The sequence below is a fragment of the Canis lupus genome, chromosome 12, assembly GCF_003254725.2.
Source record: "Canis lupus dingo isolate Sandy chromosome 12, ASM325472v2, whole genome shotgun sequence".
NCBI classification, from domain to species: Eukaryota; Metazoa; Chordata; class Mammalia; order Carnivora; family Canidae; genus Canis; species Canis lupus.
This window is the reverse complement of record NC_064254.1, coordinates 28,297,168-28,325,157: the sequence shown is the minus strand read 5'-3', so window position 1 is coordinate 28,325,157 and position 27,990 is coordinate 28,297,168. Positions and strand designations below refer to the sequence as shown.

The following is a 27,990-nucleotide window of genomic DNA, read 5'->3' as shown; positions in this document are numbered from 1 at the left end:
TGTAATCGTTTTTAAAATATCACCATAATTTGGATGTTTTAACAGTAGATAAGGATAGATATACTTTAAAGATAATCTGATAAAAGTTGTTAGCTAATTTTTATTAGGAAATATTCAAGGAAAATTTTAAAAATGAGTTAGAATTTTAGTAGGACCTGGGTAAAATCAGGCTTCAAATAAGCAGAGATAAGGAAATAAAATTCCAGATAGAACTATCAGGAGTAACAGATATAAGAAAATATAATATTTAATTCCAATCTAGTTTGTTGAAAGCAGTGATTCTCACATCTACCTGTGCTTTGAAAACATCTGGAGAGACATTTTTAAAAATATAGATTGTGTGAGGCATACTCTTGGTTAGTGATACATTGATATATAGATAGAGCCATGCTTATTTGCATATAGTATTTCTGTTATAACATTGTTGATGCATGTAGATATTTTACTGATTGTGCTTCTCAGTTCATATTCTTTAATGGCTTATTGCTGAAAATGATTCATTAATTTCTGCTGTGAAAATGTTCAATACAGAGACACATGTTGACAGCGGTCTGGTAAAGAGGGTATTGAAATGGCAGAGGCCTGGGAAGTGCCTTAAATGCCACAGGTAATCATCTACCCTGCTAGGAAAGGAAGTTACCTATACTATTAATGAAGTCAAGGACTCTAATGTTAGAATTACAAACTGAAAATATTTCAAATACAATCTTGTATGTGGTGGATATGTTTACAAATATTAAAACATTTCTTTCCAAAGAAACAATAGTGATATATATAATGTGAGTTGTATGTTAAAAGCACTTAAACTTCACTGGGCCGAAGATTTGTGGCATTAATTTTTATGAATGATTTTCAGTAAGGTCTGTGTGTTCACAAATATGCAAATTTTTATCTAGAACTGTATGGAAACCTATTACATCTGAAAGTTTATTCTTTTTAAAAATATTTTTCAGGTAGTAAAATGACGCTAAAGCTGAAATCTCTAGCACAGAGGGCAGGTATTTTTTTAGGTGCTCCTAACTGTGTGCTGTCCACCATCAATGTTAGTAAATTATGTTTTTTTTTTTTTCTTAATTTTGTATGTATACCATTTATTACTAGTTTTTATACCTATATTACATTTATAACTTTATATAACTACTGGATCAGTTCTGTGCCTATCCAGCTTTTAAAAAAAGATCAAGTAAATCTAAAAACTAAGTCTGGAAATAGTTTTAACTGATAAGAACAAATTAAGAATCAACCTGTGATCCCAAGAAAAAGAAGCAAGTAAAATTCTATAAAGTTCTTATTTTTTATTAATAATAAAAACAATGTAATTTTTTACTCTCTTTAGGGATTGATATGTTGATATTTAGTAACTATGGAATTATTATTCCAAGATATACTTTGTGGTTTTGTAAGCCCCAAAGCAGGCAGCGAGATAGCAGAAAATAAAATAGGTTAGACATAGCAAAAAGTAAAAATAGATGATAGATAGATAGATGATAGATAGATAGATAGATAGATAGATAGATAGATAGATAGATAGATGATAGATAGATGATAGATAATTATCATGTTTCTTCTCTTATCAAATGAAACCCCAATGTTCATCATTAAATTATCTGCAAAATATTTATTACAATCTGATGGAAGTAAGCTGTGAAGGTACATACCAGGTCAATGGGAACTAACTATGGAAGAAGTCCAGAACCATGACTGATACAAAATAGATGCTCAGTGAATATGCGTTGGATACATTAATGAGCAGTAAGAAGTATTTGATGCATAAGGCAAGGTAGGCAAAGAATTAAGACTGAGATTTTGAGCAAGCCTTTGGTAAGGTCTAACACTAAATATTATTTATTTTTTTTATTTTCTTGGATTCATGAAGACAATATCAAAGCATTCAAATTTGAATCCTATAAAGAAGATCAATGAACATATTGTTATAATAATAAATTATTATATAATCACTTTTCATCTTTTGCATGCTGTTAGAAATGCATACATACTCTCTGGAAATCTCTCAACTATGCTACAATGTAGATATTTTGATCCATAATTTACAGATGAGTAATTTAAAGTTTGGATAAGTTGGTAATTATATTTTTGTTGTACTTATTTTTTTAGTTATTTTTCATTTCTGGAACATAATAATGGCTTTCCATTTATGGTGGTGATACGATTTCTATTATTTTCAGATTTATTATGATATAATTTATAAAACTGTAAGATATTTAAAGTGTACAACATAATGATTTCGTGTATATAAGAATTATAAAAGGATTTATCCCATCTAGTTAATTAGAACACCTCAGAATTTTTATCTTTTTAGGAAAATATGTAAGTTATACCTCTTAACATATTTCAAATTATACAATACAATATTATTGACCACAGTCACTGTGTTTGTGTACATTAGATCCTGAGAGCTTATTCATCTTACAGCTGAAAGTTTGTGTGATTTCAACAACCTCTTCCTGTTTCCTCTACTCCCAACACCTGGCAACCACTTTTCTTCTCTATTTCTATAGGTTTGACTTTTTTTCTTAGTTTTTTTTTTTTTTTTTAAGATTCCACAGATAAGTGATACTGTGCAGTACTTGTCTTTCTCTGTCTGACTTAGCTTAATGTCCTCAGAGTTCATGTTGTCAAAAACAACAGTATTTCCTTCTTTCTCAGGGCTGATAACTATCTATAAGAGATCATTTTGAACCAAAGTCTAACACTCTCTGCATCTTTATTATTTTTTAATTTATCATGAAAGCTTCTCTGTTTGAAGGTGGGGAAAAATAAAGATTCCATTAAGTAATTTCCCTTCCCTGCCTTTCAAGCCTTTCAAGGTAAGACATGCCTTTCAAGCACACACCTTAGAGGGATCACTTCATTCCAGATTCTGATTCTTACCATTCCAAGGACAGACAGTTTCCCCAGATTCTCAAGAACTGTTTTGTTCAACACAAAAACAGATGGGTAAAGCAAAGTATAAATACACGCATACTCACACCACAATGATCTGGAAGAATGAAGCACTGAATCAGACAAACACAATTTAAGCCCTCATGGAGCTAAGCTTGGAAAGGAAAAGGTAAACAAACAAACAAAAAAAGATAGATGAACAAATTTTTACTTGCAATGGGGAAAAACATTAAAATTAGGATAACGGTGATTGTGATTGGGGAAGGGGATGCAGTTTTAACTACTGTGGTCAAATAGGCCTCATTGAGAAAATGTCACTTAAATAAATATTTGAGAAAGAAAGAGATGAATTGTGTAAAATCTAGGATAAGAGACTGCTAGGAAAAGAGACCAAGTTTTTGAGGAAACACAAGGTCAGTGTAACTACAGCGGAGTAGTCAAGGATAATGATAGAATAAGGTGAAGTTAGAAAGGTAAAAAGAGGACATGACTTGAATGGTGCTGAAGTATTAGGGCATTAAAAATGAAAAAAAAAAAAAGAGGTTTACAAGGAACAGAATGTCCAAGTCAAATGATGATTACATTCTTAGTCTCTCTGGAGGTTACTTAGGAAGTCAAATTAAGACTAGTTTACTTAATGAATAAAACAGTGGGGGAATAAAAAGCTCTTAGGTAATGTTGATGGTGCTTCTCCAGTAAAATTGAGACACTCCTGCCCTCTCTAACAGAGAATACAGCAGAGAATTGTATCTTCTGTGAAGTCTCTTATCTCTAAATGGTACTAGATGTTTCCTGTCCAATTCCCTTTTATCATTTTACTCCTTGCCCGACACTTTTCTGGTAAATTCACCATCTCTTTGTAACTGAAATTTTCGTCATGGACTCTGCCAGCATTCTACATAGTGCTACGGAGACACTTTTTACTCATCTTATTAATTAGAATAATAATGCCTCTGGAAATATCAAAATCACTCATTTGATACAATATGATTGTGATTTTTTTTTGTCAACAAAATGATAGTAATTATATGTTAAATATGCATCAGGCCCTGGACTAGTTGTTTTAAATACATAGTTTTACTTTATCATCTCAATAAACCTGTGATGTCCTAATAAATAACCCTCATTTACAAATGAGAAAATTAGATGATGAATGTGTCTTCACTAAATATTATTATTGTCACAAATACCTGCTCTCTTCTGGCAGAAGATCACTCATCTTCATCTCATTTATGATAGGCTTGATTGTGTGACTTGGATCAGCAAATGAAACGTAGGTGGGAGATTTAAGAACCAGTATATGCTTGTCAAGTACCCCTTTCCCTTTCCCAGGATGATGACAATGTCCCAGGTAGAGGATGTTCCATTAACCTGGGTCCCATAATGAAGACTGAAAAGTGGAGTATGAGTGAGAAATATACCTGTGTGACATGAGTCACTGAGATTTAGGAAAGGGGGTCTTTTTCATTTTTAATATTAATGTGCACTATTATGCTTGTTCAATCCATATTCTGAACCTAAATTTTGATGGTCCTTTTAAACATGGCTGTGGATTTGACCAATTTACATGCATTATTTTTATGAATATCATTAATATCCAAAGTACTATTTAGGTAATAGCATTGTTTTTTTCTTTAAGCAGCCATTACATAATAGGATTTTGACTTGAAAACTGACAGTCTATGAAGAGAATTTCCAAAAATATTTTTTGCATTTGAAGCCTCATTTGCAATAAATCACAGACTCCCAGTGTGACTGCTCTAAATAACATTCACTTGAATAGATAGTTCTACAAATGATATGAAAATTAGTTAAGTTATGATACAACTTTGTGAAATGGCTGCCTATCTGGCAGTAGCCTTGTCCTCCCCAGCTTTTTCCTGGTATGCAAACAAGTGCTGAGATACCTAACTCACACAGAATATACTCTTTCAAACATTTTATCTGAATTTTCTCGGATTCCTTTTCACCATGATCATCAAAGCTTTCTTGATCCTCTTTCTCAGATATAGACTCAATTAATTCCATTTCTTAAATGCCCAAAGCACTCAGTTTGCTCTCTCATTAGGACAGACACCATACTGTTACATATTAAGATATAGTATGATGGTATCACATAGTGGTTAACAGCATGCACTCTGCCATTTACTAGCAGTGAGATCTTATGCTTTATTTTCTTATTCTATAAAATGGGGAGAGAAATTTCCATGTCAGAAAACTAAGCCTTCAACACAAGGCCCGGCATGCCTGTAAGTGCTCAACTAGTGGTAACTAGATGTTCAGTACAGACGGACATAATGACAAAGAGATTATTCTAACCATTTTTACCATGTCTCTCTACTTTCTCCTAATACCTCTCACATGTAAAACCTTAACTACCATCTAGCTTCCCATTAAGCTTTGCTTATGTTGTTCTCCTGATGTTTTCTATCCATAAATATTGCCTCTGACAAAACGTTTCTGGATTAATAGGGTCACTCTCTTTTCTTGTTTTGTTGTTTATTGTTTCTCCTTTTTCTGTTTGGTACCCTTAGTTGACCACAGAGGTAGCATACGGTAGGTGCTTAATAAATATTTAAAACTTGGCCTTTGAAAACACTGGTATTTTGCCAAAAGTAGATTGCATTTAGAGATCTTAGCCCATTAATAGACTCACCAAGACCAAATTTAGTAAAATTCACTCTTTCTTTATTAAAAAAAAAAGATTTTATTTATTTATTCATGAGAGACACACAGAGAGAGAGAGAGACATAAGCAGAGAGAGAAGCAAGCTCCATGCAGGGGGCCTGATGTGGGACTCTATCCCAGAACTCCAGGATCACGCCCCAGCCAAAGGCAACGCTCAACCACTGAGCCACTCAGGCATCACAAACTTGCTCTTTTTTAACTCCTATAAGTAAGAAATGTTTGACTGCCAATAATCATTAAAAAAAGGGGAGGATCCCTCAGTGGCTCAGTGGTTTAGTGCCTGCCTTGAGCCCAGGCCGTGATCCTGAAATCCCGGGATCGAGTCCCATGTCAGGCTCCCTGCATGGAGCCTGCTTCTCCCTCTGCTTGTGTCTCTGCCTCTCTCTCTCTCTCTGTATCTCTCATGGATAAATAAATACAATCTTATAAAACAAAAACTATGAAAAAAAACCCTATGAATTAGTATTTACAGTGACAAATTGATATATTATTTCACTAATATTCTCAATTCCTCACACTAAAAACAAATTTCTTAAGAAGATTAAGCTTGTGCTTTGTTTTTCTCATTTACATTAAATTAGAAGTGTAAGAGTTTATAGATCTGGTATGTTTAACCTTGAGAAATGTTTTATTTTGCTACAGTGTGTCAAATTACTTTTCTGTGAAGGGAGTCTTGATTTCTTGGTGACATTTACCATAAATGAACAAACTTTTGAGTTTTACATATAAATGGTCTCATGTTTTATCTTGTCTCTTCTATTGCAGGCATTGATTGTGAAGTAAATATAGATGAATGTCTATCAGAGCCCTGTCTCCAAGATGGAACTTGCATTGATGGCATCAATCATTATACCTGTGACTGCAAGAGTGGATTTTTCGGAACACATTGTGAAACAAATGCAAATGATTGCCTCTCAAATCCTTGTCTACATGGAAGGTAAGAATTTTTATTTTTCTATTATTAAATCAGAAAATAAATTTAACTCACAATATTTAGGACATGTCACGGGAAAGTTGATAAATATAATTTTAATTATGCTCTTTCATAAAACAAGAGCTAAGTACAGTTAAGATGAGATGCTGCCTGTTTTACTTAATGCAATGTACTGATATGTTATCTCTGCTCTTTTATTTCTGCTCATTAGCATAAAGTAATTTTCAATAAATGTGGATTAATTGGACTTTAATATACTTAAAGGTAACTGCTTACAGTAATAGAAGTAGCAGGTAAGATGATGAGACATTCTATTATTTGCTCTGCAAAGGGATAATACCACACACTTAGTATTTAAAATGTCCCTAAGTAGACTGGTTCTCTCATCCCTATGTGCATGTAAGGTATTTTTGACTCTCTTTATGAAATTGCATAATAACTCTCATGCTCATGGATAGAATATTAGTTTATGCAAATTTAGACCCTGGATATTTCTAAGAGATGCAAGTGGCAAAGAATGCTTCATAGATGCACCAGCCTTTCTCTGCAGCATTATTTTTTCTTTTTTAGTCCTGCCACTGACTTTGTAAGCAGAGAAGGGAGGATAAGGATGGGTAGCTCACTGTAGTGCAATTTGGCCATAGCTGACTTCAGTTCCCTACATAAATTCTAGACATACTTTTTATCTTTAGAACTGTTCTTTCCTTATAATGCCATGGGGATGATGGCAAAAATTAAAATTGATCTGTTCTTTCAGTCCAATCACCTTGAAGGATAAGAAACCAGGAACAGACTCTGCCTTCTATTGCTTGTGGGAATTTTTTTTTTTTTTTTACCGTGACTGGAAAAGAAAAACTTTAAATAGTGAAACTCCTTTGAAATTATGTTTTAATGTCTTACTTATTTAAAAATTTAATTCTGTGTTTCAGATGTATAGATCTTGTTAGCAAGTATCAATGTTCATGTGTTGCGGAATGGACTACCTCAAGATGTAAGATCAAGATTAATGTAAGTTTTATATTACATTTAAAATAATTTAAAAGGACACCCGGGTGGCTCAGTAGTTTAGTGCCTGCCTTCAACCCAGAGCATGATCCTGGATTTCTGGGATCGAGTCCCACATCGGACTCCCTGCATAGAGCCTGCTTCTCCCTCTGCCTGTGTCTCTGCCTCTCTCTCTGTGTCTCTCATGAATAAATAAATACAATCTTTTAAAAATAAAATAAAATAATTTAAAAGAAAACCAAAGTAATTGTTATAGGTTTCAAAATTTCTTCAATAGTTGTTCATAATTTAACTGCTCTCTCACCTTCTTTGTAATTTCTCAGTTACTCCCAACAGAACTAAAAATGACAGCTTCTTTTCATTTTCCCTCCTCTGTCTCTTGTTATCATCAATTTCTACAATCTAGATCCCTCATTAATTAAATCCTGGAAGTGGTAATTTCAAAAGAAGGCTTAAAAGGCTTATGCTTTGCCATCTGCCTCCCCCTTTCTGGTCTTTGGACATACAGATGTCTGTGAATGTCTAGGGATGAGAGGACATTAAAATGATCCAGATAACACAAGAAAATAATACTGGATGTATGTGCCAAGAAATGGGTACATGTAAAGAACACCAACACCTGTAGTACTCTCAAGATCTGTTTTTGAGTCTTCAGGAGTCTGTGATGTGACTGGTGCATGGTATTTTATGTGGGATGCCTTATTTATTGAGAAATGTTGTTTACCTGAACTTTGAGATCATATTCGATGAGAGTCTTCTTAGCCTTACTCAATAATGGGAGATTCTTCCAAATCTTTCCTGTCTCACATGATAAAGGAAGGAAGTATTGGGACTAAAAAGAGCCTGTAATAAAGTGAGACTATGAATATTTTATTTAACTCCTTTCTCTCATTCCCTTGTCAGTAAAATATAGCAATAATAATTCTGACGTTACATAGTCACTGGTATAATAATGCACATATGACATGGTAGGTATTCAGTAAATTATCTTTTCAGAGAGAGTAATAGGGTGGTGAAATGCAATAAGGAGAAACAGGAGTGAGCCACTATTTTGCTACTTACTTGCTATGTGTTCTTGGATAAATTATTTTATTATCCATCTTAGCTATTTAATGAGGATAGTCATAATAACATCCTCTTGGTTGTTGTGAGGAATAAATTAGATAATGCATGTAAAACAATTAGCACATTTTCTGACATTGTTTTATTAAAATTATTTCTTGATATTATATTGATTTGGTTCTAGATAGTGAAGCCATACTTGATATGGAAAAGGAAGTGTTATAATTAATAAATTCCCTGGTAAAAATGGACAAGGCATCTATCTTGTTAGCATTCTTAGCTATATTGCCTATGGCAATCTCTAAAACCCTGTCTCTCGGTAGTATAAATGAGGCATTCTTCTTCAGAATTAAACATATAATAAATAAATATTTTCTTTTGTAAACAGATTTCATACACACATACATGCAATATTATAAGAACAATTATTAAAATTCTACCTATATACTTCTAAATTTTTTCCTAATATTTTTATTTTATTTTAACATAAAACTGGACTCATTATTCTCCTTATTAAGACACTTTTTTTTTCACTTAGTGTATCTTAGGAACCATTGCATTGTAATACATAGAGTCCTGACTCATTCCATTTATTTATTTATTTATCTATCTATTTATTTATTTATGTCCATTGAGGCATTTTATTTGCATACATGTATTATATCCCTAGAAAAAAGAATTGGATTTCCTCTCCTATGTGTTTTCATCTTGTTTCTTCATGGTCCATGATGCCAGCTGAAGTTGTCAGTACAATGAAACAAAACTGGCAGGACAGAAGCAGATTATTATACCATTTTTCTAAATCTTTGAGTTGTACCTCAAATCTGAGGCTAATCATTCCACACTTGTTTAACCTGCCCATAAGGTTCACGGCAATTTTCCCAGCTCTTTGATTATTGATGATTTCAAATTCACAGAAGTAACCATGCTTCATCATCTCAGTTAGAAACCAGATGATGACTTTTGAGCACCGCCTATTAAGAACCTAGTGTTTGGTCTCTCTTCTCAACATCGTTAATGCTCGTTTGTTGTTTGTTTGTTTGTTTGTTAATGCTCTTGAGAATGTCTGCCAGGATATTCACATGCATCATTATGGTGGCATGAAAAGATGGTGGAAAGACACTGACTCATTACTTTTAACAGCTACATTTTCCAAATAAGTCTTGAAGAACCTCACTTATTTAGGAGCACCTGAGTGGCTCAGTCACTTAAGCATCTGACTCTTGATTTCAGCTCAGGTCATGATCTCAGAGTTGTAAAATCAAGACCCAAGTGGGGCTCCACACTTATTGCAGGGTCTGCTTTTAGATCCTCTTCCTCTTCCCTGCCCTCCACTCACATGCCCCCTCTCTCTAAAATAAAAGTATATTTTTAAAAGAAACCTTTCTTATTTAATGAGAGTATAAGCATGCCAGCTTCCTTAGATCCTAGTAAATAAAATCATTTTCTTTAAAGTGTTGACTAATTTGATGAGAAAAAAGGTGGCATGCCGTTGTTCTGATTTACATTTTCCCAGGTTATTACCAAGATTAAGCACCTTTCTGTAAGATTATTTGCCATCTGTATTTCTTTCTGCCTGTCTACTCATAGCCTTTGATGAATAGTATTTTTCTTTCGCATTTCTTATTCTTTGCTTTTTGGTTTGCATATATTATTCTAAATTGTGGGTAAAATCCATTGAGTTCTACAAAATTGAAATCTTGTCTAGAGCTTAGCTGCTCTTACTTTTTAAGAATTGTGAATTGTGGGATTTTTATATTTTTCTTTACTTTTTTCTTCTTTTAAAGATTTTGTTTATTCCTTTGGGAGATAGAGGGGGAGCTTACCCAGGGGGAGGGGGAGAGGCAGAGGGAGAGGAAGAAGCAGACTCCGCACTGAGCAGGGAGCCTGATGAAGGCTGAATCCCAGGACTCCTGGATCATGACCTGAGCCAAAGGCAGATGCTTAACTGGCTGAGCCACCTAGGTACCCTTACATTTTTCTTTATGACACTGGACTTTGAATTTCTCCTTAGAAAGTGTTTTCATGCAGCAATATTTGAATTATTCTCTTATATTCTCATCTACAATTTTAGGATTAATAACACTTTTAGTACTTTAATTCACAGTGAATATATTATTATGATAAATTAGGGAAATGAATTTTCTAAGAATTTTTATCAAAGGGTCTGTCATTTTTCTTTTGATTCAGGTTGCCTCATTTTTCATACATTAAGTTACTATATATGAGTCAGTTTAGGACTATATATTCTATTTTACTTAAAATTTTTGCTGTCATCTATATTAATTATTGCAGTTCAACAGAATTTTTTAAGTGCTCTTTTCATTTATATATTAAGTACACTCTAAATGTAATTTTGGTCATTCATTTTGCAAAAATTAAATATTTCCTACCTATGAGAAACAGAAATAAAATAATTTTCAGAAATACCTCCTGCTCTCCAGTTCTAATTGGAAATATCAAATAGATATAAATGTGTATGTTACTTAGCTGACCTATTTATTGTAACTTCCTCTGTTTTGCAATGCCCAAAAAAGCCTTTTAGATTAATGCCCAAGTCTGTCTTCTTTTTTTCTTTTTTTCTAAAATTTTATTTATTTGTTTGAGAGAGAAAGAGAGTGTGCATGAGCAGAAAGAGGAGATAGAGAGGAAGAAGTAGACTCCCTACTGAGCAGGGAGACCAACTAAGGCTAGTTCCCAGGACCCTGATATCATGACCTGTGAGAAAGCAGATGCTTAACTGAGCTGCATAGGGCCTCCCAAGTCTGTCTTTCTAAGCTAGAGACAAGAGGGGTGGCAGTACTGATAGAAAAGAATGCTAAGGGTCAGTATGGGGGCAGAGTGATGATATATCTGATGCTCCTTGGAAAGTCAGAGAGTGGGGATCCCTGGGTGGCTCAGCGGTTTGGAGCCTACCTTCAGCCTAGGGCATGATCCTGGAGTCCCAGGATTAAGTCCCAGTCGAGCTCCCGCATGGAGCCTGCTTCTCCCTCTGCCTGTGTCTCTGTGCCTCTCTCTCTCTCTCTCTCTCTTTCGTCTCTTTATTCATTTATTTATGAATAAGTAAATAAAATCTTTTTTAAAAAGTGAGAAAGCAAAGTTTATATTAGGATATAAGGGGGAAAACCAGAAGAAAACTTATTTTGTTTCTGTTTTTGTTTTGTCTTGTTTATTTTTTAAAGATTTATTTTTTTATTTGAAAGAGAGAGGAAGAGAGAAAGTGGGGGTGGGGGCTTGGGAGAGGATCAGGAGTGAAGCAGACACCCGGCTGTACTCCGAGTCATCTCACAACCCTGAGATCATGACCTGAGCAGAAATCAAAAGGCAGGCACTTAACTGAATGAGCCTACCAGGCACCCTGTTTCAGTTTTTTGTTTTTGTCAATCTGATAATTTGAGGCAAGCTTCAAAAAATTAAAATCAATGCTACAATAAAAACAAATACATGATTGAATATGAGATGTTTGTGGTTAGTGACAAATGCAATTAACTCTGGATACACATATACAAGACATACACACACTCTCACTCACAGGAAAAAAACAGAGTAGGGTGATATAAAAATCAGATATTTATCTTTATTTTGTTGTGACTGAGAAAGATAACTGCTACAAAGGAGCAGTGTTCTGTCTTGTTTTTGTTTTATTTTGTTTTTAATAACAAATTATAAATACATAAGTACTAAAATGGGAAACAAGAAAACTCTACATTACCTTTAAGGAATTTTGACGTTCATTTCATGAATTTGGCATAGTGTCTAGTTTCAACCCTGATGTACTTTTCCTTCCTGTATTTGATTCATTTGTGCATTTCAGGATATTTCTAAGACAGTGGTTTTGTTTTCTTATATTTCAGTGGCTTTTCTTTCCTGGAAGCATTGTCAGACACATTTTCAATAGAGAAAAAAATGATATTTACTGCAAAAATCCCAATTTAGGTATTTCATAATCTTGTTTGTTTTGTTTAAATAACAAGTTAAACAGTGCATTTTCCTTATATCAAAGCATTGTAAATCAGATTAAATTGGGATTCAAATAAAATCTTCCTATTAACTACTTTAGTTCCATCTTCCACCATGTAAGAAAGAAAAAACAGCAAATGAAAATTATATTGGAAGTAAATTTTAGAGATATTTAGTCTTTACCATTACATTGCCATTTTCCACAGCCAAGAGAGACTCCTTTGAGAGAGAAATCAAGGCTTGGCAGTACAATGAGCCCTAAGTTAGAGTTCAGGGCATCTTGTATCTATGTGATTTTATTCTGGCATTATCTTGCTATAAGATATTGGTGAAGTAGGTAACACCCTTGGGCTTATTTTAAAATAAAATTGTTGGACTAGATTTTTGTTACTTAGTCCATGGACTATCAGCATCAGAATCCCCTGGGGTTTATTAGGAGTGGAGAAGCTCAGGCCTCACACCAAAACTTTTGAGTTTAAATCTGTAATTTAACAAGCTTCCCAGAGTATTCATAGGTAATTTAAGTTTTAGGAACAATAGACTACATTAGTAATTTTTATTCAGAGCTACACAAAATTCGAGAAAAAAACAAGACTTTGCATTGGGTAAGGTAAGGCTGTAATGGGTACCATGTTCTATTTCCGCTCTTTGGATAGACCAGTGTTTGGATTATCTCTTTAATATACTCTGTTTCTCCAAGATCTTATTGAAGAAAATATCCCACTACTTTATAAACAGCAGTGCAAGAAAGAGAACATATGATTCCATGACAGAAATGCTATAATAAAGAGAATCTCAGTAGTAACTTTCTATTCTTCTGGGAAGTTCAGAGATCACAGAACAAGTTCTGGATCTAAACTACACAACTCAGATGGAACACAACTAGCAGAGAGACTGGCCAATTTGGCAGTTTGCTCTGGTTAAGCAGTCCATAATGGATACATTTCTGCTGTGTTTCTCTTACACTTCTGTAGATTTTCTGCCATGGCATTTGGAATGCAAGTTGAAAGAATGTAGTATCGGGGTATAGCCTAAATATCTAGATTGCCCTGGTCTGCAATATTACTCCTAGCTTCTTTCTTTTTTTCTAAACCCTCAGACTTTTAGTTTTCTATTTTCTGAAATTAATTAGTAGTTTCTTCTTGGAAAGCATTTTATTATATTTAAATAGGGTATAGCAAAATAATATAAATGATGATGAACAGAAGGAAAGGCATCCACTTTAAGTTTTGCACCAGGAAAGATCAAGAATTTTAAACGATTTTTTTTTCTAAAAAGAAATTACTTTTGTATTTTCCATTAAGCCTGCTAATTAATTTAGTAAAAGATTCTTGTAAACTCTAGAAACAGAACTATTGGCAGTCTAAAAATGATCCCTTTCTTCCCATGGGAGATATAATTCAATTAGTTTATGCAATGCTTTCTAATAAATCATTCTATATATACCCAGATATAGGCCTAAGAGGGAAACATGTTGTTTCCATGTCATTCCCTATGGAATTCTGCATTTATATTCCAGGAAAATAACTGCAGCACCTGCACAAAGTGTACTTGGTGCCCTTGATTACATTTTTAGCAAAGTTAGGACAAATATTCAAATGGAATTCATTTATAAAAACATACATTTAGCTGTATCACTTGGGTGAGTGTAAAAGATCACCATCTGGGTTCTAAGCATGACTTGAGTTTCATAATCAAGGGCACAATCCATTTCTTATTGAAAAGGACACTAATTAAAGTCTTTGGTGATTTTGACAGATCTTTAATTTTTCATGTGATAAATGATATGAATGTGATGGCTTCACATTAGCCTTTTCAGTGTGAGTTTTTATTGTTAACGTTTCTTAAAAGTCACTAAATGTTTATAAGCATAAGTGTCAACTAATAATAGTTCTAAGAAACACTAATTTTCAGAGTAAAATGTTAAAAAAATCACATTGTGTATGTAAATATCTTTGAAGATGTAGTAACTTAGATTCTAGAGTGCAAATGATTCATATTTCTATGTATTCATTAAGAAATTCTGTGTAGATAACATACCAAGAGTATATAAAAATGTTTTACTAATTATGTCATAAAATTTCATAGATTATTTCTCAGAACTATAGGTGCAAATCTTTTCAGAGTTAACATTATCTTGAAAAATGATGTCATACCTTGTTTAAAGTGCCATGCTTTGTGCCCAGAATATAAACATGTATGTAATATCTAAAATATAAACTTAAGAAGCATGATATGGTAGACATTAAATATACCAAAAGACTCATTTTCTGTTCTAACCAAATGACTGAGATAGAGACTGACAAGGCCCTTGGCCTGCAGAGTATAAAGGAAAAGAAGATAACATTTACTGAAGAGTTGTTATGTCCCAGGAAAGGACTAATGACTTTATATTTGTTATTTTATGTAATTCCCATTGGAGCCTGTATGAAATGGATGAAATTATTGCCATTTTATACATGAATGCACTAACAAAAAATAAAATACTATTTATTTAATAACTGGGTAAAAGTAGTTTCAAAATATCCAAAGGTTGGGGATCCCTGGGTGGCTCACCGGTTTAGTGCCTGCCTTCAGCCCAGGGGTAATCCTGGAGTCTCGGGATCGAGTCCCACATCAGGGACCCTGCATGGAGCCTGCTTTTCACTCTGCCTGTGTCTCTCCCATTCTCTCTCTCTCTCTGTCTCATGAATAAATAAATAAAATCTTTAAAAAAATATATCCAAAGACATAAAACTATTCAACTTTAAAAGTAATACACAGATATTAACTAGGTTCCTCTGATGCTCAAATCTCCTGTATTTCTGGGACTTTAGGATGCAGAAACACTAGACGCAAATTTGGACAAATGCGTGGAAAAGTCGCTAATTAAAAGATTATGATTGGATACATAATAAGACTCTGGACCAAGATGGTTATATATGAGGCACCTGAATTTCTCTCTTGCCATGGATGCACTGAATGTACAGAACAATGTGCACAGCAATTTCCCTTGAAAGGAATCCAGAAACTACTGCACATCGGGCAACTGAGAAAAAAACCCATATTAAAATGAGTCAGAAAGGCTGAGACATACTCTCACCATAAATCTCACTCCTGCACAGTGCCATACAATTAGGAAGATATCCCTAACTTCTAGGTTCTCCCAGAGACGTGATGGGTCTGGACCCAACTAGCATCCCAAATTTTAAGATGTATAAATCTAAATTTTTTAAAGATTTTATTTATTTATTCATGAGAGATACACAGAGAGAGGCAGAGACATAGGCAGAGGGAGAAGCAGACTCCCTGCGGGGAGCCTGATGCAGGACTCCATCCCAGGACCATCACAACCTGAGCCAAATGCAAATGCTCAACCACTGAGCCACCCAGGTGCCCCTGTAAACCCTTTATACATATCCAAAGTTAAGTTGTTAATATGGACATACTATTCTATAAAATAGACAAAGTACAAAAATCCTTTGTATTTCTATACACAATGAACTGTTAGAAAGAGAAATTAAGATAACAGTCCCATTTATAATAACACCAAAAAGAGGTTAGCCTGGGTGGCTCAGCACTTTAGTGCCTGCCTTCAGCCCAGGGAATGATCCTGGAGACCCGAGATCGAGTCCTGCATCAGGCTCCCTGCATGGAGCCTGCTTCTCTCTCTCCCTGTGTCTCTGACTCGTGTGTGTGTCTCATGAATAAATAAATAAAATTAAAAAAAAAAAACACCAAAAAGAAAAAAAATACTTAGGAAAATTTTACAAAGGAGGAGATGAACAATCTATACACTGAACACAATAAAACATTGATGCAAGATGATTAAGAAGGTATAAAAAAAGAAAGGAAGAAGAAAAAGAAAGAAAGAAAGAAAAAAGAAAGAAGAAAAAAGAAGAAAGAAGAAAGAAAGAAAGAAAGAAAGAAAGAAAGAGAAAGAAAGAAAGAAAGAAGAAAGAAAGAAAGAAAGAAAGAAAGAAAGAAAGAAAGAAAGAAGAAGAAGAAGAAGAAAGAAAGAAAGAAAGAAAGAAAGAAAGAAAGAAAGAAAGAAAGAAAGAAGAGAAAGAAAAGAAAAGAAATATTTTCTATTTTTGGATTGGAAGAATTAGTATTATTGAAATGTCTATGCTACCCAAAGTGATTTATAGATTTAATATCATCCTTATCAAAATTCCAAAGGCATTTTTCACAGAAATAGAAAAAAAAATCCTAATGTTTGTATGGAACCACAGAAGACTCTAAACAGCCAAAGCAAGCTTGAGAAAGGAGAACAAAGTTGGAGGATTACACTTACTGATTTTAAACTATATTCAAAGCTACAGTAATCAAAACAGTGTGGTTTGGCGCAAAAACAGAAACATAGATCAATGGAACGTAATGAAGAGCCCAGAAATAAACCTGTGCAAATATGGCCAATTAATTTATGACAAAAGAGCCAATAATGCACATGAGAAAAGGACAGTCTCTTCAATCAATGGTGTTGAGAAAACTGATAGCCACTATAGACTATACCATTGCAGAACCCACTCAGAATGGATTAAGATTTGAATGTAAGACCTGAAACCTTAAAACTCCTAGAAGACATTCTGGTAAGCTCCTTGATATTTGATCTTAGCAATCATTTTTTTGGATTTGACACCAAAAACAAATGCAAAGAAAGCAAAAAATAAGCAAAAAGAACTTCATAAGACTTATGAAGCTTTTGCACAGCAAACCACCACTAAAAAAATGAAAAGCTACTTATGGAATCAAAGAAAATTTTCTTATACCACATATCTAATAAGGGATTAATATCCAAATATATAAGGAACTCAGGCAAGTCAACAGCAAAACAAAGAAACAAACAAAACCCCCAAATAACCCAATTTAAAACATGGGCAATAGGCTTGAATAGATACTTCTCCAGTGAAGCCATACAAATGGCCAATAGATATATGAAAAGGCACTGAACATCACAAGTCATCAGGGAAATGTAAATCAAAACCACAGTGAGATATTGTCCCATACCTATTAGAATGTCTATCAGCAAAAACGCAAGAGATTACAGATGTTGGCAAGGATGTGGAAAAAAGGGAACCCTGTACACTGATGATGGCAGTATAAACTGGTAGTCACTATGGAAACACTATGGAGGTTCCTCAAGAAATTAAAAAATATAACTACCATATGATCCAGTAATCACACTCCTGAGTAATTAGCCAAAGGAAATTACACCATTACCTTGAAGAGATATCTGTAATTCCATGTTTACTGCAGCATTATTCACAATAGCCAAGGTATAGAAATACCCTATGTTTATCCAACCATCAGAAACAACTTATGTTCATCAACCAAAAAGTTGGATAAAGAAATGTGGCATCTGTATACACAATGGACTATTATTCAGCCTTAAAAAGGAAGGAAATCTTGCCATTTATATTGATAAACTTGGAGGGCCATATGCTAGGGTAAATAAGCCAGACTAACGACAAATACTGTACTGTATAGTGTCACTTTTATGTGGAACCTAAAAAAAAAATGTTGAATTCATAAGAACAGAAAGTAGAATGGTTGATTGCCCGGGAAAAATATGGAAAGGCTGGGAAATCATACAAACCTTTAGTTATAAGATGTAGAAACTGGGACTCTAACACATAACATGGTGACTATAGTAATAACATTGTATTCTATAACTAACATTTACTAAGAGTTTCTACTCTCTTACTTCTCATTCCCTCCACTATAAAAGAAAAAAGGTAAATATGTGAGGTGATAGGTGTATGAATTAATTCAATGGTGGGGATCTTTTCACAATATATATATAAATAAAATCATCATGCTCTATAGCTTAAATATAGCACATGTTTTTTTTTTTTAATCAACTATACCTCAATAAATCTGAAATGAAAGAATATACATGTTAAAATAATTTTGTTGAAAAAAGAATTATGAATAGAATAAAGAGGGATATTAAATAAAATATTAAAGATGCCTTTGTTCTTTAGAAGGATAAAAGTCAATTGTGAATTATCTGTTCTAAGTATGTGTTCAAACCCAGGATTCCTTTGAGAGTTAGTAAAGACACTATTAAACATTACCCTAGGGTAGCAGAATGAATGTGGGGCTGTTCCAGGGAAACTGAGATGTATACTAAGGGTCAGCGAATTCCTGATATTATATACATAGGCTTTGCGTTAGAACCATTACTAAGGTGTGTAGGGAGATAGGTGTTCACTGCATGGTACATGTTTCAGTAAAGTATAATAAAGTTTTTTTTTTCCTGAAAAATCAACAATGGGACATTTGACAGAGTATTGCTATTGATAAAAAAATAAAAATAATTTATTTCTAGAAATATTTCAGTTACTAGAGGAAGGGAATATCAGATAAGCTTTCATTTAGATTTCTCAAAAATGTTTAAATAAAATATTTTAATAAAATTGTTAGTCTTATCACTAATAATCAAATTTAATTCTCTTTTTCTTACTTTAGAACTGCACATCAATTCCTTGTATAAATGAAGACTTCTGTCAGAAATCAGTCCATGGCTTTACTTGCATTTGCCCAAGTGGATACACTGATGCATATTGTGAAATAAATATTGACAGTGCTGAGCCTGAACTGAGTTTGATCCTCTGTCTTAATGGAACGATTTGTGTTGATGGGCCTGGACACTTGTTTTACTGCAGGTCAGTATTTATTTACTTACAATTAACCAAATATATATTTAGGAAAGCATATAAACATCCTAGTAGTGATGCACTCTGAAATGTAGATACTAAATGTTGAAGTAAGTTTTCATCTTACAAAAATGAAATCATAAATTTTAAACTAACAATTCTAAGAAAGCATTATTTATGTGTTATTTCCATATAAATCCCATGTTGGACTTCCAAATTTGATCATCTCTCATTTTATAATTGTTTCATATCAGCTATCTTTCTCAGAATTGAATTCTTACTCTTTTTCTTAAATATTATACCATATGAATGATACATAGTTTGTATTTATAGTTTACTTCTTATAGAGATTCATTAGTCTTCCTGCTGTACTTGTAATTCTAAGATCTTAACAACTGATAAAATTTTCATTTGCTAAGATTTATAAAAATAAATGTGTCACTGCATTTTTCAACCAACTACTATTTAAGATATCTTTTAAAAATTCGTAGGAAATAAATTTTCATTACCTTTGTTCTTTATGATTATATAATGTATAATTGGTTGGTCATTTGAGAATTTAGCCATTACCTGTTCAATTTGTAAAATATTAATTGAAACCACGTATTTAAAAATATAGTTTATCTTTTCTATTTCAGTCTGATTTTTGAGAGACTGGTACTAAGTTAAAATCTGTGAACTGTGTTTCTTCTAAATAAGTTATTGAAAGGTTGAAATACCATATGTATTTTGGTGCATAATTATTTAATGGTAAAGTGTGTCTATCATTTCTATATTTTATCAATTATCTCTTTTTAAAATTATTAATATAGTCTGCATTATATTTAATATTGCCACCACCTTATTTTCTTCGTTCATTATCTACACTGTATTTTGTCCTTTTATTTATTTTGATCATTTTATTTGGGGCATATCTTTAGTAAGGCACACATAGATGATGATTTCACATAAACCCAAGCAGACTGTTTCATTTAACATATGTAGACAGTGTTAATTTATTATTATGACACAGCTATTCTTTATTACATAGTGGCTAACATGCCATTTTTATTTGTAGGGTGTGTGTATGTGTGTGTGTGTCTTGTCTCTGTTGTATTTTGTATTTTTAAGCATGAATTTTGCTTATTTTGCTCTGGTGGTTTGATAAGTATAGAAAGTAAACAGGTTTCTAACATCAATTATAATTATGTAAAATATCACAAAAATGACCACTTGACCATTGCAAGGACCCTCTAATCAGTGCCTGGATGAAATCAACAACAGTAAGTTGAACATTTATTTCCAATGGATATGATGTTGTAAATCAAGGTTCCATTAATGGAAGGAAACTTACTCTGTTGAAAAAAAAGAAGAAAAGAAAGGAAAGAAGAAAGAAAGAAAGAAGAAAGAAGAAGAAAGAAGAAAGAAAGAAAGAAAGAAAGAAGAAAGAAAGAAAGAAAGAAAGAAAGAAAGAAAGAAAGAAAGAAAGAAAGAAAGAAAGAAAGAAAGAAAGAAAGAAAGGAAGAGAAAGAAAGGGAAAGAATTGACCCTAAAACTAAAATATATGTTTTTTTACAACCTTGTTAATTCAAGCACTATAAAAGCTACTCTATAAATCTTCCTTTTAAGGGATGTTATTCATGAGCTGGTTAGGCTGACCTTTCTTAAAGCATGAAGTCAATAGAATTTAGACTGAAAAGACTTGCTTCTTTTCCTGGCTTATCTCCCAGGGATAAGCATAGACAACCATTGCAGTTACAAGGTTATTCAAATTTCATTTAAATAAGAGTTGTCTGTTTTCAAAATTTTCAAAGTTGATTCAATATGCCTGAAAGCTCCTGAAAGTCTGTGAATGGTAAATTTAAATGCCTTAGGAGTTTCAGTTTCTAAGAGACTTGCAGAGTGACTGTGAATAGCCATCGATGTTGGTGCTGGTGCCGAGTTAGCACAATTCTTAAACCATTTATTTACAAAAGAAAACTTATGGGATGGAGTGTTTTGCAAGTTAAATCATATATTTGTGTGTGGGTTAAGGATTAATCTGTGATATGTTTATTTAAACCATAGTAAAAATCATTTTTGTTTATTTAAAAGAATTGTATAAAATCTGGGGCCCTGAGTGGCACAGTCTGTTCTTGGTTTCCTCTCAGGTCATGATCTCAGGGTCCTGGAAAAGAGCCTGTGTGGAGCTCCAAGTCCACGTGGAGTCTGCTTGAGATTCCTTCTCTCCCTCTCTCTCTGCCCCTCCCATTCATGCTGTCTCTCTCTTTCTCTCTCTCTAAAACAAATAAACAAAATCTTTTTTAAAAAATGATACAAAACCTGCTGTTAGATCCCTATTTTCCATTATTCAAATTTTATCAAAAAGAAAAAGCATACTCTTAGAAATGTGGTAACTTTTGTCACTGTCTTCATTATGCTCATCTTCTGTCAATGTTAACACAAATCAGAGTTAATGTCTGTGTTCTCACTGCTTTTTGTTGTTGTTAATCAGCTTTCTAAATTTTGTTTGATTTTAATTGGAAAAAAAGATCAAAACCTGTAAGTTTCTACATTCACAATACTTATCCTGAAGTATTTTTTTAAAATATTTATTTATTTATTTAGAGAAAAAGAGAGAAAGTGGAAGGAGGACAGAGAGAGAGAATCTCAAGCAGACACCCTGCTGAGCAGAGCCCAACATGGGGCTTACCTCACAACCCTGAACTGAGATCATGATCTGAACCGAAATCAAGAATGGGTTGCTTAACCATAGTCTGAGCTATCCAGGTTCTCCCAAAGTCTTATTTCTGATGAAATTTTGTTAGTAAAACACTTCAGCCTTTAATGACCTATAGAATATGCTATACTGTTGGTTTCCTGATGATTAAGGGAGAACTAATTTTCTTCTGATTGAAACCTTATGCTATATCACAAACTGCCTGGAGAATTTGAAACTGCCAACCTAAGTGATTTTGTTGTGTTACTGGTTTCACATATAAATTAGAACTTGGAGAAGTATGAATTTTTAGATCTTGGTATTGTTTAAGGATTAGGTAGTTGCTGGTGTTATTTTGCTTTCACTTCCATCATTGCAGAAAATGAACCAGAGAATGGCCTAGTTTCATGAATATCATGTTTTATGAATTAAGTTGATTCACTTCCTTCATGAAAGCTGATACACGATTTTAATTTAACTAGAAGTTATGGATAAAATACTAACTCAATGACTGGCATGTAGATAATTTATAGTTTAATTCAATTCCCATTTATCTTTGACATTGAAGATTTAACCAGAATATGTGATGTTATATATTTTTCTTATTTTTTCTTCATATCTAGAAAACTTTATTATTCCTTTATTATTTGTTTCAGCAATAATGCTGATTCATTCATTCTGTATTTTTCTTTGGGTACTAATATTGCTTATATATTGTACATCACAAAATTAAAAAAATTAAAACTCTATCAAATATTTTATTTTCCGTTTTTATGTCTTTTTAAAAAATTCCTTCTGAATTATCTACTTATTTCTTACCCTATTTTAAAATCTGGTTTATAAAATTCTTCTTTAGAAGAATATTATTTATTTTCTCTTACTTTTCAATACATAAGTACTTTTTAAGTAGCTGTGTTTTTTTACATTATAAATATAATGCCCACTTAGTAAACCATGTTATTTTCTGTTTGCAAAGTAATTTATTTGACGAATTCATTTTTCTTCAAGTTCCAATAACTTAGCTCATTTCTTGTTACAGAATTTTTTAAGTTGACTTGGAGTCTCAGTTACTAACATTTCTATGCCTGTTTTATTGATCTTCATTGCTGTTTACCTAGATGTCTCAAATGACCACTTTTATATCCCAACTCTATTGGCAGACTCTTCTTTATTAAATTATTTCTATGTCTACAAGACTGTTTTAAATGATAGAACTGCCCAGTTAAGGCAATGGAGTAGAAGCATATATTAATGCAGAGGCATGCCTGAGAAAATGTATTTTAACTACATGTGTTATGGTGGCTTAGATGCAGGGTGAAATTGATGAGCATGTATGAACCCATTTAAACATCTCCACTTTACTCTCCAGACATTGAGTATTGGGCTTCTCTAGGTCTGAGATTGTCAGATTGATAGTTTGGTCATTGCCAATTTTTCTCATGAAGACATCTGATTCGTTTAGACTACTTTATAACTAAAACAATGATACCTATTAAGAATAGCTACTAGTATTGGGGTGCCTGGCTGAATCAGTAAGTAGAGAGTACAACCCTTGATCTTGGGATTGTAAATTCAAGCTCCACATTGGGTGTAGAGATTGCTTAAAAATAAAATCTTAAAAAAAAGAACAGCTAGTATTAATTTTTAATTTTTTTTGATAGTAGCTAGATTTTGAAAGGAATAGGTAGTCCGTAATTAGAAAAAAAAATAAAAAAAAGAAAGGATTACTAAAGTCTAACTTTTTAGAGTATGATCCTTGAGATGATAAAGTGAATAAGCCAGTGATATGTAGCCAGTTTCCTCATTACTATGGACAAATACATAGGTAATATTACTTTGAATACTGACATAAATTAGTTAACCATTTCAAGCAAAATAAGCTGGGATTAGTTATAGATAAACAATAACTGGACTGTTAGGTGCCAAGGAACATGGTGTTTAAGTAATTCAATCATACTTTAAAGTCAATTTTAGGGCAGCCCTGGTGGCACAGCGGTTTAGCACCGCCTGCAGCCAAGGGCATAATCTGGAGACCCTGGATGGAGTCCCATGTCGGGCTCTCTGCATAGAGCCTGCTTCTCCCTCTGCCTGTGTCTTGCCTCTCTCTCTCTCTCTCTGCATCTCTATGAATAAATAAATAAAATCTTTAAAAAAATAAAAAAAATAAAGACAATTTTATAATTATACCTTAGATCATTTCTGGAGAAGTGACAGGACATTTCCAAACCTAAATTTATTTTTAGTAATATATGTGTTCAGCAACTCAAACCTTTCAGTCAGTTCATTTGTATTGCCCAGTGAAGATATATTAAGTTAATAACATGAATGTTGAAAATAAAAAATATAGTCAATGTTGACAAATTGAACACCAATAAAAAATAAATTTATTAAAAAATAAAAAATAAAATGTCAAAAAAAAGATTTTTCAAAATCTTTGCCTTTATTTGTTATTTAAAATAAAGGAAAACAACCTTTTGTTCAGAAAATATAATAATGGCTCAGCCTGGGTGGCTCAGTGGTTTAGCACCACTTTCAGCCCAGGCGTGATCCTGGAGACCCAGGATAGACTCCCACGTCAGACTCCCTGCATGGAGCCTGCTTCTCTTTCTGCCTGTGTCTCTGCCTCTCTCTCTCTCTCTCTCTCTCTCTCTGTCTCTCATGAATAAATAAATAAAATCTTTAAAAAAGAAAGAAAATATAATAATGTATGATTGTATTTCTAGTCCTAAATTCAAATGGGTGTTTCTTACTAAGATAGAATTTGGGGGCTGCAGAAGCTTATACAGATTACCTCTGGTAACCTAGTTAGTACATAGATGAAGGAACAAAACCATAGGAGTTTTGTACTGTTAATTGCCTACAAAGTCATGATCAGTGGGAAAGTCAATTCTAGAATAAATACAGTGAGGTGTTTTGTTGTTGTCATTGTTTGTTGTTTTAATTTTCATTAGAGTACTAATACAATATATATATATAAATATATTATAAAAAAAGAAAAAACATATAGTCACATACCATGACTATTCTGTAGATACAGTTAAACATCTCTTTTGTAGTTTATATCCTGATACAAAGTTTAAAGACATTAATGACTTTGTTCAGTTTAATAATGGCTGCTTTCAGAAGTCCATAAGTATTATTAACCATGTGTAACAGTTTAATAGCATTTTAATGTGCGCCAGTTTTATTAAACCATAAAAACTATGTTGAAATCACACTAAAATCCAAATTAGAATCACACAGCAGAGGGCTATAGAAATAAGTAAAAACATTATACATAACTTTTTTCTCTGGCACCATGTAGATTATAAAGAATTTAGCAAATAATTTATAAAACAAAACACTGAGACACAAAGATATTTGTTTTTGTTCTTAGTATGTGAAATCCTGTTCCAGACAATTTTTTCCTTGGTGTTCTCTGCTTTTGGCTTTGCAGAGTCCCTCTCCATCTACCACAACTTTCCCATTGTCCAATTGGAAATGTCCCCTCATTTTGATATTTCCTCCAAATTCAACTCCTCTTTATCATTGCCTCCATAGCCTTTTTTTTTTTAAGATTTTATTTGTTAATTCATGAGAGACACACAGAGAGAGAGGTGTGGGGGCAGAGACATAGGCAGAGGGAGAGGCAGGCTCCCTTTGGAGAGCCTGATGTGGACTCCATCCCAGGACCCTGGGATCAAGCCCTGAGCCAAAGGCAGATGCTTAACCACTGAGCCACCCAGATGCCCCTGCTTTTTTAAAGGCATCCATAGTCTTGAAGTATTTTATATTCTTGCCTTTCTCATTCACTAAAGCTTCATTATACTTTCTGTAATGAACTGAGTGAAACTAGTTTTTACTACTGTGTGCATTATGTTTAAAAAGAAGTTTAAAATATTTGATTACTCACATTAGTATTTTTACTTTTAAAAAATATTTAAGAAAATCAGGAAAAACTAATAATTTTAAGATCTCAGCAACCATAGCATATTGTTAAATATCTGAGATAAGTAAGCCTTCCTAAATCCCTTCATATAATAAGTAAGGAAAGATGACATTTCTTTCTATGTTTGGTTAAAATAATCAGGGGTTATAGGTAACTTATGAAGTATACAGGGTAAAGGTATTGATCTACAGTAACTCATTTTCAACAATCATCAACCACATTTGCTGCAAGTTAATTCTTTTTATAACTTGGAATAAAACATCTACATTTTTAAAACCACACTTAGGTGGTTTCTATTACCTAAAGACTATGTTTTCAGAAATATCAGATGGACTATGTAATCCTCTAACGACTTTTTATTTTGTTTTCCTCTCCAAAAAGATAAACCTTAGACCGAGAATCAAAAAACAAATTAATAATTGCAAGAATCTATTTATACGAAAAATAAATTGCATTATATTGCCTTACAGAGTATTGCAAGTGATAGGATAATAAGCAGGACCCATTTTCCTTAATAGGTCTACTGTATGATCATCATAAATGCTATTTTAGCACATTGCTTCAGAAGACAAAGATACTCACATTTAAAATGTGAACCTATTTTGATTGTTATATGTAAAGTGTTTTTACATTATGATATAATTTTAATATAAAACTATGTATTTCATTCATTAAATTAGGCCTTTTGCTATGTTCGAATGTAGGATTATATTTCCTTATTTATTTTCAATTTTATTTTGTAATGATGAGGACTCCCTTTAATGACCTTCTGAGCTATCAGAACTCTTATAATTAATCACTAAAGTTTATCCTGTATTCATGCTTTATTTTATTTTATTTTGTGTGCATGTGTGTGTTCATGCTTTAAAAACCATCATGAGATTTCCAGTATTTGGGGGTATTTGTTAAATTATACATTTTGTAATTTATTCTCCAGATCAAGTAAGCCACTGTGGGTTTTTTTTTTTTTTTAATTTCTAAATTTTTAGAACAGTTTTGTTTTTTATTTTTATTTTTTATTGAAGTATAATTAATATACAGGGTTATATTAGTTTCAGGTGTACAAAATAATGATTCAACAAATCTACACATTACCCAGGGCTCATCAAGATAAATGTACTTTTTTTCAGTTTTTATTTAAATTCCAGTTATTTAATATACAGTGTAATATTAGTTTCAGGTGTAGATTTATTGATTCAACACTTCCATACCACACCAGTACTTATTATCCCCATCACCTGTTAACCCATGCCCCCACTTACCACTCCTCTAGTAACCATTGTCTTGTTCTCTGTAGGTTAAGAGCCTATCTCTTGGCTTGTCTGTCTCTCTTTTTTTCCATTATGATTGTTTGATTGTTTGTTCTGTTTCTTAAATCCCACATGAGTAAAATCACATGGTATTTGTCTTTCCCTGACTGAATTATTTCATGTAGCGTAATACTCTCTAGTTCTATCCATATCATTGCAAATGGTAAGAGTTCATTTTTTATGACTAATGTTCCATTGTATGTGTATGTATATACATTATATACATACACATATACATACACATAAATTTATACACACATGTGTGTGTTCATACCACATCTTCTTTATCCATTTATCAGTCAATGGACACTTGGGCTGTTTTGTGAATTCAATAAATTGCAGGATACAAAATCAATGTCCAGAAATCTGTTGCATTTCTATTCATTAATAATGAAGCAGCAGAAAAAGAAATTATGAAATCAATCTCATTTAAAATTACACCAAAAACAGTAAGTGTACTCTTATCCCCTTTATTTCATACACCCTCCTCCATTTCCCCACCCCACCACCCTACAACCTACTTTTCCTCTAGCAATCACCAGTTTGTTCTCTGTATTTAAGAGTCTAGGATACTTTTGTTTATTTGTTGGTTTTTTGGGGGGCCATCTCTTCTTTGTTTATTCATTTATTTATTTTGTAACTCCACATATGAGTCAATCATGCAGTATTTGTCTTTCTCTGTTTAACTTTCTTCACTTAGCATTATACCCTCTAGTCCACCCATGTTATTGCAAATGGCAAGATCTCATTGTACATTTCATTATATTTGTTCCATGTATCTATTTATGTATATATATATACGTATATATACATTGTATATTTCATTATATTTGTTCCATGTATGTATTATGTGTATATATATGTATGTATATATGTATGTA

General features: G+C 32.9%; 1 protein-coding gene across 1 annotated transcript in view; it reads left to right on the top strand.

Moving 5' to 3' along the window:
* Positions 1–27,990, top strand: part of EYS (eyes shut homolog) — a 1,522,493-nt gene that overhangs the window by 570,416 nt on the left and 924,087 nt on the right. Inside the window, exons 17-19 of the mRNA XM_025419151.3 lie at positions 6,358–6,529; positions 7,456–7,534; positions 19,007–19,203. Coding sequence (XP_025274936.3) covers positions 6,358–6,529; positions 7,456–7,534; positions 19,007–19,203 — 448 coding nt within the window. The remainder of the gene's footprint in view (positions 1–6,357; positions 6,530–7,455; positions 7,535–19,006; positions 19,204–27,990) is intronic.